Genomic DNA, 13,986 nt, shown 5'->3' on the forward strand with positions numbered 1-13,986 from the left:
GAAGGCCTGAGAGGAGGAGGCGCTCCCGTTCATAAGTCTTCATGATGACAGTGTTACGCAAGCAAAAGGGGCTTTTATCAGCGTCACACGTCCAGGTGGAGACGCGGAGGTCCTCTATGGACTCGCTGCTCCCTGGACCGGAGGGGTGAGTTAGAGGGGCGGGCTCACCCGTTCACCCCGGCGGAACAGAGGGATATTCACCCATTAGGTCGTTAATTCACTCATTTATCAGGTAGAGCCTTAACTTCAGGTTTTTTCTATCTCTGCTTTGATTGATGGCACTGTGTCTTTGCTTTGATAACACACACACACACACACACAATTTACTGGGTGTATACTGGAAATGTCTGAAGCAGGATGCTGGGTCTTGGAGGAAACCCTGTTGAGACTAACCTGGTGTGTGTGTGTGTGTGTGATGGACCAGCATTTTCCTTCGGATGTCCAAGTGCGAGGCACGCGTTTTCACACTTTCTAAAAACAAACAAGGGACCTTTTGCCCTCACCGCTGTGCACTTCCTGTCCCCCAGGAACTGACAACACACACGAACCAAGACGAACGCGGGTGCACGTGCAGCTACACATCCAGTCTTTGTGACAGAAAACATCGAATGTTTCCCTGCGCTGGATAAACAACCAGCGTTGGAACGACCTTCCAGGGGCCTGCGGGACGACCTCCAGCGCCGGCTCGCCGTCGTGACCTCTGAGGTCAAACGTGCAGCCCAAAGCACGTCATGTGGTGAAGGAACAAACACACAAACATCACAGCCGGGACTCACAACAGGTGACTCACAACAGGTGATTTCTGAAGGGGTTTTGTGCTGATGTGTGTTAAGAGCTCGTTTAAAAGTGCATAAACGCTTGTTTTTCCCATGTCGAACAAGATGTGTGTGAGTGGGCATCGCAGGCAGAGAGGAAGTGACAGCGACACACATCCTTTGACCTCTGACACCAGCTGGAGGCATTCTTGGCAGCCTGGCATCAACAGGAAACTACACACACACTTGAACTTAGATTTCTTTAAAAAAAAACAAAAAAAACACATCATTTTTAAAGGACTGGCATCGGACATAAACACCATTGTTACCTCGTTTGGGGGAGAAATTAATCAGCGACACACAAGCACGTGCACACATAAACATACTGCAAACGCATTGTGCATCAAATTAAATATTCCAGATGTTTTTTTAAATTATCTTATTGATGAACAAATCGTTTGTTAGCGCCGAATATCACCTGTCACGTGGCGTAACGGCGGTATAGCCCCCCGGTCCACCCTGCTGTGTAACCGGAGCCAGACTAGATCAGACCCAGCCTGAGCAAATCTCACAAGTGTTGTCTGAAAATAACCGGGGCTATTTATAACTGCTGTCGCTGCAGCAGCGGAGGAAGTTCGCAATATTTCACCGGCCTTCGCCAGCAGCGAAGCCGCAGCAGTTTCCAGTTTCAACAGGAAGCCGAGAGGAAGTTTAAAGACGCCAACCAGGCTGCGGCCGCCTCCACGCACCCTCGGCCCATCTATGTCTGAATGGATCTGCCGCTTAAAACCCGGTGGAAAAAACACATTTTTTCATTCGCTGGAGCTTGCTGCCCTCTTCAGGTTTCATGGGAAGACGACCCTGAGTTGCTATGGTAACCTGACAGACAACAACCCCCCCCAGAGGTGCCACAGCCTTAACTTAAACCCAGTCTGCACAGTGACCATTTTACATAACAGCCGGACCAGTAAATAATGAATTGGCGTGAAGTCAACGCGCGGCCGTTACCAGGTGTAACCTGAAGGGGGCAGACACGAGCTCGGCAGGTGCTTGGCTGCTGCTCCTGAACCCGCTGACTCTTTGGGACTTCATTGGAAGGCATCTTCTAAAGGTGTCCACGAAGCCTCAAATCACCAAAACAAGCTCAGGACCACCCGGCTTATTTACCCTGCATCTCTGCACTGCCTGGCTCTGGAATAACTGAGTAAAACCAAACACTTTTATCACCATGACGATGGACGAGACGCTGCAATTACGCAATGACGGCGTCCGAAGGAAGCAGCTGTGAGGTCGGACCGATGAACCAGAACATGATGAAACGAGGAGAATCAAGTTTGAGAGCATTGGATAAACTCTAACAAGGTCAAAGGTCAGCAGAAGGACGAGATTTCCATTCACTCGGGGACAGTTGGATGGCGAAGGAAAAGGCAAGTCGGGTTGTATTGATTAATTTAGATTGTTTAATGTTAATTCCATGCTGTGTTTCAGTAAGAATACAGATTCCCTGTCTGTGGCTCCAGTCAGACATCCAGTAGTACAAATCAGCTCAGTTACACCTGACGGCGCGAACGGAGGGAGAAAAGAAAGGAGAGCAGAGACGACCCCTAACCTCAGAGAAGCTCCAGCAGAAAGAAACCAAAGGTGGGGGGGGGGGGGCAGCGGAGATGAACGTGCTACTTCAGGACAGAGCGGACCGCTGGAGTCAGGAGCCAGACTTGACTTTTCCACATGTGAGAAACCAAAACCGTCGAATCCTCCTCCGTGGTTTCAGCGAGCGTGTGCAGGTACAGTATTTCAGCACAGTACGGTCAAAGAAAAGGACAGAAGCACGACGACACAAGCGCTGCCGTGTAAAAGTTACTCTGGATTTCCTCTGAAAACCTACGACGACAAGGGCAGCTACAGGTTTCCACACTGCCCTTTAAACCAAAAAAAAAGAAAACAAAGAAGGTAAAATGATTTGCATGGCATTTTACTAAAAACAGAGATAACAGGCTCCCGGAACTATGTCAACATCATCAGTAATAAAAGTTAATTTCTGTAATTACATTAAGAAAAAAAATCTCAATACATCCAGCAACTGATAAAAATATTAAGGAAAAAAAAAAGAGCAAAACAAACCCAAAAATACAATTAAGAAAAGATAACTACTGTTGTACCAGGACAAAACTCCTCCCCAAAACACTCCAGAAACTCTTTATCTTCGTCTAACGTTGTATTTCCTGTCTCAATTAGGTGGCATTGACTTAACATGATGTAAGGACTAATATAAAAATAAAAAAGGAGAGAAAAATAAACTTGTTAACTCCAACGACCCTGCTGGGTGACAGAGCTACAGAGGAGGAAGAGGGGAAGGAGAAGGGGGGGGGGGAGTGTGAGGAGGTGCAGGGGGGGTCTGGAGTTGGTGGTGGCGTCGTCTCACTGGGCCTCGTCCTCAACGTCCTGCAGTGCCTCTTTGTTCTGTTCTTCACCTGGACGAGAGAAGACAGCAGGTTCTGAGTTTGTTCAGGAATGAGCTTCACCTGGGGGGGAGGGGCTCTGTTGGCTGGAGTGGGAGGAGCCTCGGCACCTTCGCCCCGCGGCTACAGGAAACCGCCCGTCTCTCCCCCCACGCACACATAATGACAGACGTCTGCTGGCGGCTCCGCTGCCGGAATCTTTTCACTTTTCCCTCCACATTCCAAGCGGCACCAGGAACTAACTTATTTAGTCCCATTTATTCGGCGAGAACCACCCACCCCCTCCTGCCGGCCCCCCGTTCAGAACCTCGTGCAACGTCGCCGCGTCTCGCCGAGGCAAACGCATGCTGAATCCAGCGCATCCGCCACCGGACTGGGTTCATTCGCCTCCGAGTGGGAACGGGGGGGGGGCAGGAAGTGGAGGGAAAAGGTGACCCGAGTGCGTTCGGAACCCGAGCGACTCAGCTGAGCTTTCGTGTCAGACTTCTAAAAATAAATAAATCACTATTACGCAAGAAATGTAGCCGGTCCCACTGTAATAAACGCAGCGTGTAATTACCCTTCCCGGAGGGCATTTGAGGAGCCGAGGGCGTCTCAAACATCCGTATAAACGCCAGGAGAAGCTCAGCTGAACCTGAGGATGCCTTCAGGTTTTAACCGATTGTGGCAGAAGGTCAGCAAGTTGGGTGGGGGAAGGGGGGGGGGGGCACGTGAACGTGTGAGACATCAGACCGAGGGTGAGTTATTGTGGAGCAAGGCCTGGGTCAGCACTTACAAAGTACAGTTAACATGTTTCCTTTAGGAATCTACAGAGAGAAAGGAGAGAGATGAGGAGTCACCCAGAATCTGCTGAAGGAATTGGGGGGGGGGGGCAGAGGAATCACACACAGGAGCTGCTCAGCAGTGGCCATTCAAACACTGGGCTGCTCCCAGGGGGGGGCTTTATTATGTCGAACAGGCCCGGAGGTCGGTGCGAGGCGTCTTACCCTCTCCCTGCATGTCTGAAGTCCATAGTGTCAGGTTGTCGCGTAACAACTGCATGATAAGTGTGGAGTCCTTGTAGCTCTCCTCGTTCAGCGTGTCCAGCTCCGCGATGGCGTCATCGAACGCAGCTTTGGCCAACCTGAGAGACACAGCACAGCGTAGCAGAGTTACGGCGTCCGCGGCGACGGGATTAAAATAGGAGCTGCCGTTTGAGTCCAGTATTGTCGGGACTTCAGAGGTTTCGGTCTATAAATAACTTGTTATTTGCGGAAAGGCTCTATGTCGGGCCGGCGATTCACGGGAAAGGACGCCGGGAGCGCGGCTAACCTGCAGGCACGGTCGGGGGAGTTGAGGATCTCGTAGTAGAAGACGGAGAAGTTGAGGGCCAGCCCGAGGCGAATGGGGTGCGTGGGGGGCAGCTCTGATGTGGCGAGATCAGTGGCGGTCTTGTAGGCCACCAGGCTGTTCTCGGCTGCCTCCTTTCTGCTGTTGCCCGTGGCAAACTCTGCTAGATACCTGTGGTAGTCCCCCTTCCTGGAAATGCAGGAAACCAATAAGATCTTTGCACTTTTTCCCATCCCTCGGCTGGATTATTTGTTCCTCCTTTGATTACATTTGCATGATAAAACTCACATTTTGTTGTAGAACACTTTTGACTCTCCCATTGTAGCAGATGGGAGGAGGTGACGCTCCAGCGTGTCCAGAATGTCCCCACAGATCGATTTCAGCTCATTTTCCACCTAAACACCCCCCCCCAAAAAAATGATTTGTATGTTACTTAACATGCAAATCATTTTTCACATGACCTTGATCAGTTCTGCTCTTTTAAAATGCATTTTTAATAAATGGTCATTGTTCTGCCCGACGGCAACCTGGAGAAATTGGATAGCCACTGGAAAAGGTCCATTTATCTGACAGTTTAACTCGTGCACGGCCGTTCTAATGACTGCACGGTGATTGACAGCTACGGCTCCCTCGCTCTCTGCCCAGCGGCCGTCTGTGTCTCTTGTCTATGTGTTTGCAAAGCAAATTTAAGCTGCTAAGAAGGATGTAATATATTAACTGCTGTGAGAGTCACTGTCCAAACACAGGGCAACAGACAGTATTCGCCGAGCGTTTTACCGTTTGCCTGTACTCCTGGATCATCTTCATTTTCTTCTCATTGCACTTTCCTTCTTCCCTGTGTTCGATGCTGCTGATTATCCTCCAGGAGGCTCTCCGAGCTCCGATCACATTCTTGTAGGCCACCGATAGCAGGTTCCTCTCCTCCACTTTGAGTTCTACATCCATGCTCGCCACGTTCTTCATAGAAACCACCATCTCTGTTGGGGAGAACACAGAGACCATCAGTCACATATCAGCAGATTAATTCAAAAATCAAGCCCACTGGTTCTTCACAATGGGTCACAAAGGGTTTTAACTCTAAAAGCACAGTGGGAAATGAGCTGCCTTAGCAACACTAGCCTCCACCTAGACACAGACAATCCTACAAACAGACGCGGAGTCGTTGTCAAGGGTGGTGCTGGTGCACGGAGCCCACCCAAGGTGCACCAGACCTTAAGGTATGTCCCGACCAAATGCTGACTTTTGCATGCACGGGTAATTAAGTGAACTGAAAGTGTAAATCCAAAGCAAAGTCTTTATGAAGGTCAACTCACAAGTTCATAGCTTGTCAGCAAAGCGAAAACTGGCCAAAAAAAGGGCTTCAGCAACTTAAATACCAGTGTCGTGAGGTAATTCAGCCATTCTATTGTGTCTTCGTTCTTTGAGAGGCAGTTTGTCTCCTGCTCTTTACCAGGAGCTCTCACCTACCCATTTATTCAATGATCATGAGGATGATGATGAAGAAACAAGGGAGGAACCCTTGAAAAAGCCAAGCTGGAACTTTCTTCCAAAGCACGTCGTGTCCTGACATTTAAATGTAGCTTCCCCCCTCACGATAAAGACCAGACCGATCTTCGTCCACCACCTTTTAGTGCAAAAACGATACTAATTCGACCACGTCCCACAGAAGAAAACATTTATCCAGATAACTGGAGATTAATCAGTAGCTGCACTTGTTACCGTGTGCGTGACTGATTCACGGCACTTTGCGTTAACGCAACGTGAGATCTGAGTCAGCGGCCCTTTAAAAGCAGCCAGGCCGGTAATGGTAAGGCAATCTGAGGAGTGCACCAGTCAGGACCTTTCCGGCAATCGATCCGTTCAGAAATGTGGGGAACACCCCAAATGAACAGCTGCCTCAAGACTGCAATGCTAACACAGCGGACAATACTGGCCACCACTGCGCTCTTTGTACGTTGGTAACAAACGTACAAAGTTGCCCCATTAATCGTGCTATTAACCGATCCATGTCGCGTGTGTGGTCAACAAAACCTATTGTTAAAAAGGTTCCACTAGAGACCTAGCATGGTGCAGAGGTAACCCATGACAGCTCATGCTCCAATAACGTTACTCCGCCATTTTGTTGTAGCCCCCCTCGCTAACATTAGCCGCTGACAGTCATCTCCACACTCTTTTTTATAAAACCAAGGGACATGTCGACCCAACACTGGCTTTACATTTACACCAATACCCCCCGGCAACATGCCAAGAAGCATGTCAACGAACACTTGGGTGGGAGAAACGCAGCCAAATCCATGTTAGCTCTCTTGGTAGCCGCGGCTAACACGGCCCCGCTGATGTTAGCAGGCTAACTCGCTAACACATCCGAGTCGGCACGAGCTCTGAACGTGTCTTACCGTCATATCTCTCTGCTTGCTCGGCAAGTTTTGCCTGATAAACCAGATCATCTCGCTCTCCCATTGTGTGTTAAGATGCAGATTTGAGCGGGCTACGCGGAGTCGCAAGGGTACAGTGAAAGAGCCGGTCGCCTGCTAGGTGTGATCGGGGTTCCTAGAAATCAAATGGGTCGATGAGTGGAGTTCCGCCCCACCGGCAGCTCCGAGCTGGAGCAAAGATGGCGGCCGGTGCACGCACGCACGCACGCACGCACGCACACCAACCCTCGGCTCCGTCCCGGCCCCTCGCTCCCTAAAAAGCTCGGTAAATATCATTCACGACAATAAAACACCAGCGTTTAGCACCGTCGGGGGCTCAGCTTCCAGCCGACGGTCAAAACTTTGATGTTTAGAGAAGATTAACGGGATTTAAAGGTTCGATTCACTGCTGCTGGTTTCAGGGTGGTTTTTATGAGTCAAATGTATCTTTTTTTACACCCCCTTAATCATATTGTGTTTTTTTTTTTTTTTTTAAATTGATTGTTAAATTTAGAACAAGTGTGTGTCCAACCAGCATCTATTTATATTTGTTACAGAACACTTAAGGATCTGTTTCATCCACCCAAAATAGCTTCGCCACCTTGAAACTAAAGTATCTCCTCATTTGCTGCAGCATTGGATCAGTTCAAACGGGACAAATCACGTTTCTACTGTTGGAGGATGTAAAAAAAAGTGCATCAGAACTTTTCCAAAGAGCAGAAAAAGATCATTTGTCATGGGTGTGTCTTTATTTACTAGCATATTAACACATTACATGCTACACAAAATAAAAAGTCCCCCCCCAATTGTCTTGAAAGAATATAGTGTTATAATTAAAATGGCACGTAATGACATGATCACAATCCCCGCCGGCATTTCGCCACCCTCTCATCTTTTTAATGAAAGGAAATGAATAACTTCATGCAGGGATGCTAAAAAATACTTCTCGGTGGTTTTATTGACAATGCGATTAATAAAAATGCATTACTTACAAAGCACCTGCACGTGCCGCATGAAAAAAATGCTTAATTTGAACATAAGTACAGTGTCCAAAACGTGGCACCTCAACGGCTGTTTTTGAAAACCAACCCTAATTAGATTTTCTTGAATTTAAAATGCCATGTCTCTCTTTTTTAAGGCCATAAGGCCTCCGAGCTGAGGTTCTGGTGAACTCAAGGACAACTGAGACCCCGGTAAGAAGCAGGAATTGCAGATCAACCTCAGCGACCCCCCCGGGAGGCGCTGAGCGCTGTTACAGCGCCCCCTACAGGCGCCGCGGGGCAGCAGCCAGACACGCTGAGGAAAGTTCTGAACAGAAAAGATGAAGCTTCACGTCAAACCAAGATGTGCTAAGAATCGTGGGGGGGGGGGGTGATTGTCAGAGGTCAGCAAGACTCACTGGAACCTGTTTCTATTGGTTGTTGGGTTCTTTCCCCCCCGAAATTCCGGGTTGCACAGATGTCAAAAAGTCAATGCTGACCTGTGCGTCGTTAGTAGACAAGGCTTTAATAAATGGCAAAAGAATAAGTAAGGAAGACCAAACGAAAAAAAACAAAACAGGCGATTATTACAAGAACAACAGGGTGAAAGATGGCAGCAAAATGAATAACGTTTGAAAAGGGGGCAGGTACCAAATAATACAGCGTTCTCCTTCTCATGGACACATCCGATTAAAATGTGCAATCAATTTGTTCTGCAACGGTAGCCTGGGAACAGGAGAAGGGTGGAAACAACGGTGGCCAGCGTACATTCACTCTGTTCAACTTCATTCATATACATCAGATGTGCGGCCCTATAGGAGGTGGGGGGGGGGGGCGTTTCCTCATAGACAAAAATCAGTTAGAAAGAAAACTACAAATAACAAAATCATCTTAGCATGTAATGATAATCACTTAGTACATCATTTAATGACAATGTTGGTCCCCCCCGCCCATAAAAAAGATTAAATGGTGGTTCTTGGTCACAGCAGATGGGTGAATAACGGTGAGGCGGAAGATGCGGGGGGTCGACCGCGGCGTCACCTGCAGCGACCCCCACGGCGACGGTTTCTACGGCTACCAAAACGACATCATTCACTACTCGGTATTCTCCCGGGGCGAGAAGAGACGCTGCGGTCGTGTTGCCTGTCAGTGTTGCGCAACACCGATGCTGCGTTCATGTCCGACGATCGGAGGAAGTGTTGGTCTGTCAACACTCGCCGTGTTCCGAACACCTGGAATTCCCTTTTAACATCGGTGCTTCAGTATTAGTCAGGAGTTGTGCAGTTCCTGAGTGACTGAGGAGGAAATGACCACCTGGGGTTTTTTTTTAAGTGTTGCATCGGTGTAAATACAAACAAGTCGGAGTGAAATGTTTCGTTTCCCACCCTGATGAGAAGACCTGCGGTGTTTGTGGGTTAAATATGAAGCTTGGCTGCACTAATGCAGATGTTCCTTTAATGACCATTAGTGTAGGCGATTCGACCACTTGTGATCTCAACACAATTGTTTTTGAATATAACTGAATATGTTAATTTGCAAATGTGTGTTATGTTGCCCCGACAGAGCCAGGCTAGTAATTACCCTGTTCTTGTACCTAAATCATCTATAACCTCTGATTGTGGCAGCTTCTAATTCACATGACATAAAGGAGGCGAGCGTCAGTCCTTCCATTCAACCCTTGGAAAAAAGAATTTAGCATATTAAAACAAAAAACAAAAAAAATCAAGCTATTCTAAACACAAAACGGCGCTGTTATAATTACACTGGTTACTGTCTGACATAAATGCAGCATAAGTGATCCTCCAGTGCTGTAACCATGGTGACAGGTGAGGTGAAGATGAGAAATGACACTGAGCAGTTATCTACTGGCACCAACACAGGAAGAGGAAGTGGTAGATTTCTGTAGTGAGGAGACTCTCTAGGAGGAGCAAGTGTGGCTAATGGGTCAACAGCGGGGCCGTGATGAGGCGTTCAAGTTCATTCTGCCTTCCAGGGAACTGGAGATCAATTTACAGCCTCTCTACAGGGTTTATGATCCTTTTTTTTTGTTGTTTTGTTGTTTTTTTTAAATGTCAGCCAGAGCAGGTGTCGGAGAAAAGTGGGAGCTGTCGTCGTGGAGGTGCAGAGAAAAAAAGCGTGTGCATTTCCAGGGTCTGTTTGTTCTGGTTCTTGAGAATGTACTTGGCGCAGGTAAAAGCCTGAACAGGCAGGGGGGGGGGGGCGATCGGGTGAGACGGGGAGGGAGGAGAGAGGGTCTAATACTAGCGTCCAAATCTGCGGCTCAGCCGTCCGCTCTCAGCTGAGCTCGTCCTCCGCGCTGTGCTGGTCCAGCAGTTTGACGTGCGTGAAGGGGAAGTGACCGCGTTTGCCTTTACATTCACCCTCCCACTGGCCGTTCACATTTATTTTGGTCACCTTCACCGTGTCGCCCACCTGAGGAGGGAGACGAGAGGAAGATGTGATTAATATGCAGCGGAGAGTCCCGCCGCGGTCGTCCGGAGACCCTGGAGGAAACAAACGTTCACTCCGCCCGCAGTAAAAACCTGAATTATTTTATGTTGCCTACAGCAATAAACACACGGTACCAGAGTACAGATGTGGACCCGGCCCTAAATTAGGACATAGGCAGAGGAGTGGCAGCTCTTGTGTCAATGAACCTGAGCAAACAGGGATTAACAGCCAATTCCAAAGTTCAAGTCAGCGTGGATGACGACAGGGAGGTTAAAGCCGTTTTAGCTCACGGCACCGGTCCGATAACCTTTTTTTAAAATTATCTTTCATGTGTTAATGTGTAACCGGCCTCATTTGCATGGTTACAATTGCCTCCTTAAAGCTTAGTTTCTTGCAAGGATTTTTTCCTCTTTCAACACCCCCCCCCCCCCCCCCATTTTATTACAGTAAATTATTCACTTTAATGATTTAACTAAAAGACACTACTTAAAGATCCACCAGTGAAGACTGGTGCAGTGGAATGACCCATGCTAGCAACAGCTGTTTGCTAACGCAGCAGCTGCCCTTATGCATATGTACAATATATAAGAGCCTGAACAGACCATAATCCAAGGTGAGATAATATTCTGCCCCATCCTAAAGCACGGCAGGTCTAAGGGTCCACGCCACCCTGGGCAGAAATTCACCTCCTTTCGATGCAAACTAGGAAAACAAGCAACTACAAGATACTGAAGCAGAGATCGGCTGCACCTGAGAGTGTTGTTAAATAAAACTTTTCTCAAGACGGGGAAATGTGAGGTAATAATTAACAATGCGGGGCCGCCTCGCTGAGTCACTTCTGAACGAGCCGGGAAAACATGCAGCCTCAGGTCAAAGCCAGAAAGGTCTGCCGCAGGTGGGAGCGGCAGCAGCCAGCTCATACCCAGCACTTATCAGCCTCAGTGGAAAACAGGGCAGAAGAAGAGGCATCCACATAAAGAGGCCCAACATTTGAGAGGTCAAACTATGGATGAGTATCAATAGCAGCAGCAGCGGCTGAGACAGGCCCGTATTGTGGCCCGATTGCCTCCGAGGGCGACTCCCAGCTCAGCTTGACTCCTGGCTTCAGAGAGGCTAAAGGAAACAGTCCTGTTCCCATACACAAACTATTTCCTTCCCCCAACGACCTGCTCCTCGGGAGCCTCGCTCTCACTTCCGGACAATTTAACAGCCAAGACACCATTAGAGAGGAGCAGAGCCAAATGGAACTCCAACTTGTTTGCCTTATTATACCAATAAATGGTTCTGTGCTCAACTGGGAGGATTAAACCAGTTATTTAATAGAAATTAAGAGCGGGCTGATCTGACTGATCTCAGCAGCAGAGCCCGAACTATTTGGCAAATGACCCAAAGATCTGGCGGTGCACGTTCTGACCTTGATTCCTGTCCCCTGCTTAACAAATGCTGGGGAAGAAACAATTGCAAGCACAATGGGAAAGAGAGGAAATGAAAATGACTTCAGGCCCGATAAGCTGAGAGGGTTGGTCCTACATCCTTCATCTCCTCCCATCCCACACATGCCAAGAGTTCGCTTGAAGCCAAGACAAAACACCAGATAAAGCGCCATATTTACCTCCAGGGCCAGAGCAGTCTTGTCGTAGGCATTAGGCACCCTCTTCTGTATGGCCCTGGCGAAGACAGGTCCGTTCTGGAGATTTGGGAGGGGGGTCGGCTGGGCGTATTGGCTGGGGTCTCCCAGGAGCGGGGCACTGGTCTGGGCTGCAGAGCCGTCAGAGTTCCCTTGCATCCCAGTTCCCCCTGGTGGTCCACCAGGCAGACCGTGCCCTGCTACCAAACTTGGGGATGCCGGTCTGTACTTCTCCACGTACGGCACGGGTATCATCCCCGCCCGGCCTTCTGAGTTCTGGGCGTTCCACCATTGTTCCTCCGGCTTTTCGAGAACTCGGAGTATGTCACCCTTCTTGAAAGGGAGATCCTCCTCATCATTGCCAGGGAAATCGAAAAGGGCACGGACATATTCGTCTTCCAGGCGTTGTGGGGGACCTCCGCCAGGGCCGACGTTGATGAAGGAGGTGAGTCTGGACTTGTTGATCGGCTCTATCAAGGTGGTGGTATCCAAGTAGTGGATTTTGTAGAATTCCAGCAAAGCAGGGAGAGCAACAAACTCCTGGTCACCAATGCGGAAGCGTGGGTGCGCTGAGCCTAGTGGCATTAAATGAGGAGTCAAACACAGTTATAATTTCCCCCTAAAAATATTTATCTGTGCATGTTTTAGTGATGCAGAGCTCATTTCTTTTGCTAAAAAGTCTGTGAAACTATGCACAATTATGCAGAATAATGTTCCGATGCAGATGCACGCCAACAGTTGTTTGATCCAGATATTTCAAAATGGGACGCTTCTGGATATTTACAGCTTTTTCCACTGTCAGCAGTGGTTTATATCGGAATGATGCGTCCAAATTTAAATAACTTTTACATTTCTTCAGAGAAAAAAAAAATCACAGTTTTGTGTGATATACCTCGAAGGCTTTTTCTTCAGCTGTAAATTTACACCACCATGTATATTTGTTTAGCCCCTGGCCTGCAGCGTGCATCTCCTTTGGTGCAAGTCATGCAAGAATAATCACAGCAGCACCTTCATGTGCAAACTCTGCCATCATCTCGTTCGTCTTACCTGGACCGGACTGTCGGTTGTTGCTGATGCTGTTTATTATGTAATGCGAGACTTTGGAATTCTCCGACACGGAGAGCACGTAGTCGCCGTGGATCGTGCTCGAGTCCCGGACCAAAAAGACGCCGTGCCTCTGCCCCTGCAAGAGAGACACAGCCTCCTGTCTGCTCAGGCGACCCCAGTACCAACTGTTTCGGTCCTCCGCGTCAAAATTTCCGGCCATGATAACTACTGAAGAGCCGAGGCTTCACCGGGCCTTCCCTTCTCTCCCTCCCGTTATCCACAAGCGAAGCCTTCAACTCATACAAAAACTTTAGCGCCTAGAGCACGTTTAGTAAACAGGCGACATCCGCAACGAGCCCTACGGACATCAATTCGCGGATTCAGAACCACGGCTGGGGGATAAGATTGGCCTTCGTTCGCTTTCTCGCCGGGATCAAGCTCCGCTAATCATATAATGCGTTTTACCGACAGAATACCAGCGACGACCCACCAAGCGATGACAACTAACTTCAAAAACTGAAATGGCGGATACGGGAAAACAAAAAAATAGGACCCCACTCACAGGATGTGACGCAATAGGTATGCGCAAGAGACGCATGCGTGCCAAGCTCGTCAAGCCCTTCCAAAATAAAACACACTTCCGGTTAGAGCTACCTGCGTAACGATAAAACTGTATCAATCTTGAGATTGAATCGTCAAGTAGTCCCAATCCTAGTTATAAACTAACATTAAAGTAGTACAAATGATCTTTTTATGATAGTTCACCTTCACGTGTCTCTGTATCTTTTAGGTATATTTTCCACACAAGCTTTTATTTTGGAAAACACCTTCTACTTCTTGTACAAGCATTTTGACTTGACGGTTTTTCTATTTTAGTGGATTTAAAATCAAACACTTGGCTGCTTATTGCAGCAGATGAAATGT

General features: G+C 48.3%; 2 protein-coding genes and 1 long non-coding RNA gene across 3 annotated transcripts; 1 reads left to right on the forward strand and 2 right to left on the reverse strand.

The window, feature by feature from the left end:
- Positions 1-2,192: 2,192 nt before the first annotated feature.
- Positions 2,193-7,217, reverse strand: ywhae1 (tyrosine 3-monooxygenase/tryptophan 5-monooxygenase activation protein, epsilon polypeptide 1). The gene is made up of 6 exons (XM_057049015.1): positions 6,940-7,217; positions 5,321-5,520; positions 4,832-4,938; positions 4,526-4,732; positions 4,201-4,337; positions 2,193-3,226 (listed from the first exon to the last, which is right to left on the reverse strand). Exons 1-6 carry the CDS (start codon positions 7,001-7,003, stop codon positions 3,174-3,176), a joined length of 768 nt encoding a protein of 255 aa, XP_056904995.1. The 5' UTR covers positions 7,004-7,217; the 3' UTR covers positions 2,193-3,173.
- Positions 7,057-7,761, forward strand: LOC130534673 (uncharacterized). Its single transcript, XR_008952938.1, has 2 exons — positions 7,057-7,243; positions 7,515-7,761. It is a non-coding gene; the product is annotated as an uncharacterized LOC130534673 (long non-coding RNA).
- crk (v-crk avian sarcoma virus CT10 oncogene homolog) lies at positions 7,685-13,624 on the reverse strand. The gene is made up of 3 exons (XM_057049001.1): positions 13,063-13,624; positions 12,001-12,590; positions 7,685-10,370 (listed from the first exon to the last, which is right to left on the reverse strand). The coding sequence occupies exons 1-3, from the start codon at positions 13,280-13,282 to the stop codon at positions 10,233-10,235; spliced, it is 948 nt and encodes a 315-aa protein (XP_056904981.1). The 5' UTR covers positions 13,283-13,624; the 3' UTR covers positions 7,685-10,232.
- Positions 13,625-13,986: the final 362 nt, after the last annotated feature.

This window comes from Takifugu flavidus, chromosome 12 (assembly GCF_003711565.1).
Source record: "Takifugu flavidus isolate HTHZ2018 chromosome 12, ASM371156v2, whole genome shotgun sequence".
In the NCBI taxonomy this organism is placed as follows: domain Eukaryota; kingdom Metazoa; phylum Chordata; class Actinopteri; order Tetraodontiformes; family Tetraodontidae; genus Takifugu; species Takifugu flavidus.

Bases quoted from the DNA above. Each gene is read 5' to 3' on its own strand.
- crk (XM_057049001.1), bottom strand. From the start codon at position 13,282: ATGGCCGGAAATTTTGACGCGGAGGACCGAAACAGTTGGTACTGGGGT. The intron at 12,591-13,062 runs GTAAGACGAACG...TAATGCCACTAG, and splicing joins CAACCGACAGTCCGGTCCAG to GCTCAGCGCACCCACGCTTC. The intron at 10,371-12,000 runs GTAAATATGGCG...CTCCCTCCTCAG, and splicing joins AGACTGCTCTGGCCCTGGAG to GTGGGCGACACGGTGAAGGT.
- ywhae1 (XM_057049015.1), bottom strand. From the start codon at position 7,003: ATGGGAGAGCGAGATGATCTGGTTTATCAGGCAAAACTTGCCGAGCAA. The intron at 5,521-6,939 runs GTAAGACACGTT...TCTCCCCAACAG, and splicing joins GCAAGCAGAGAGATATGACG to AGATGGTGGTTTCTATGAAG. The intron at 4,733-4,831 runs GTGAGTTTTATC...CTGCATTTCCAG, and splicing joins AAAGTGTTCTACAACAAAAT to GAAGGGGGACTACCACAGGT.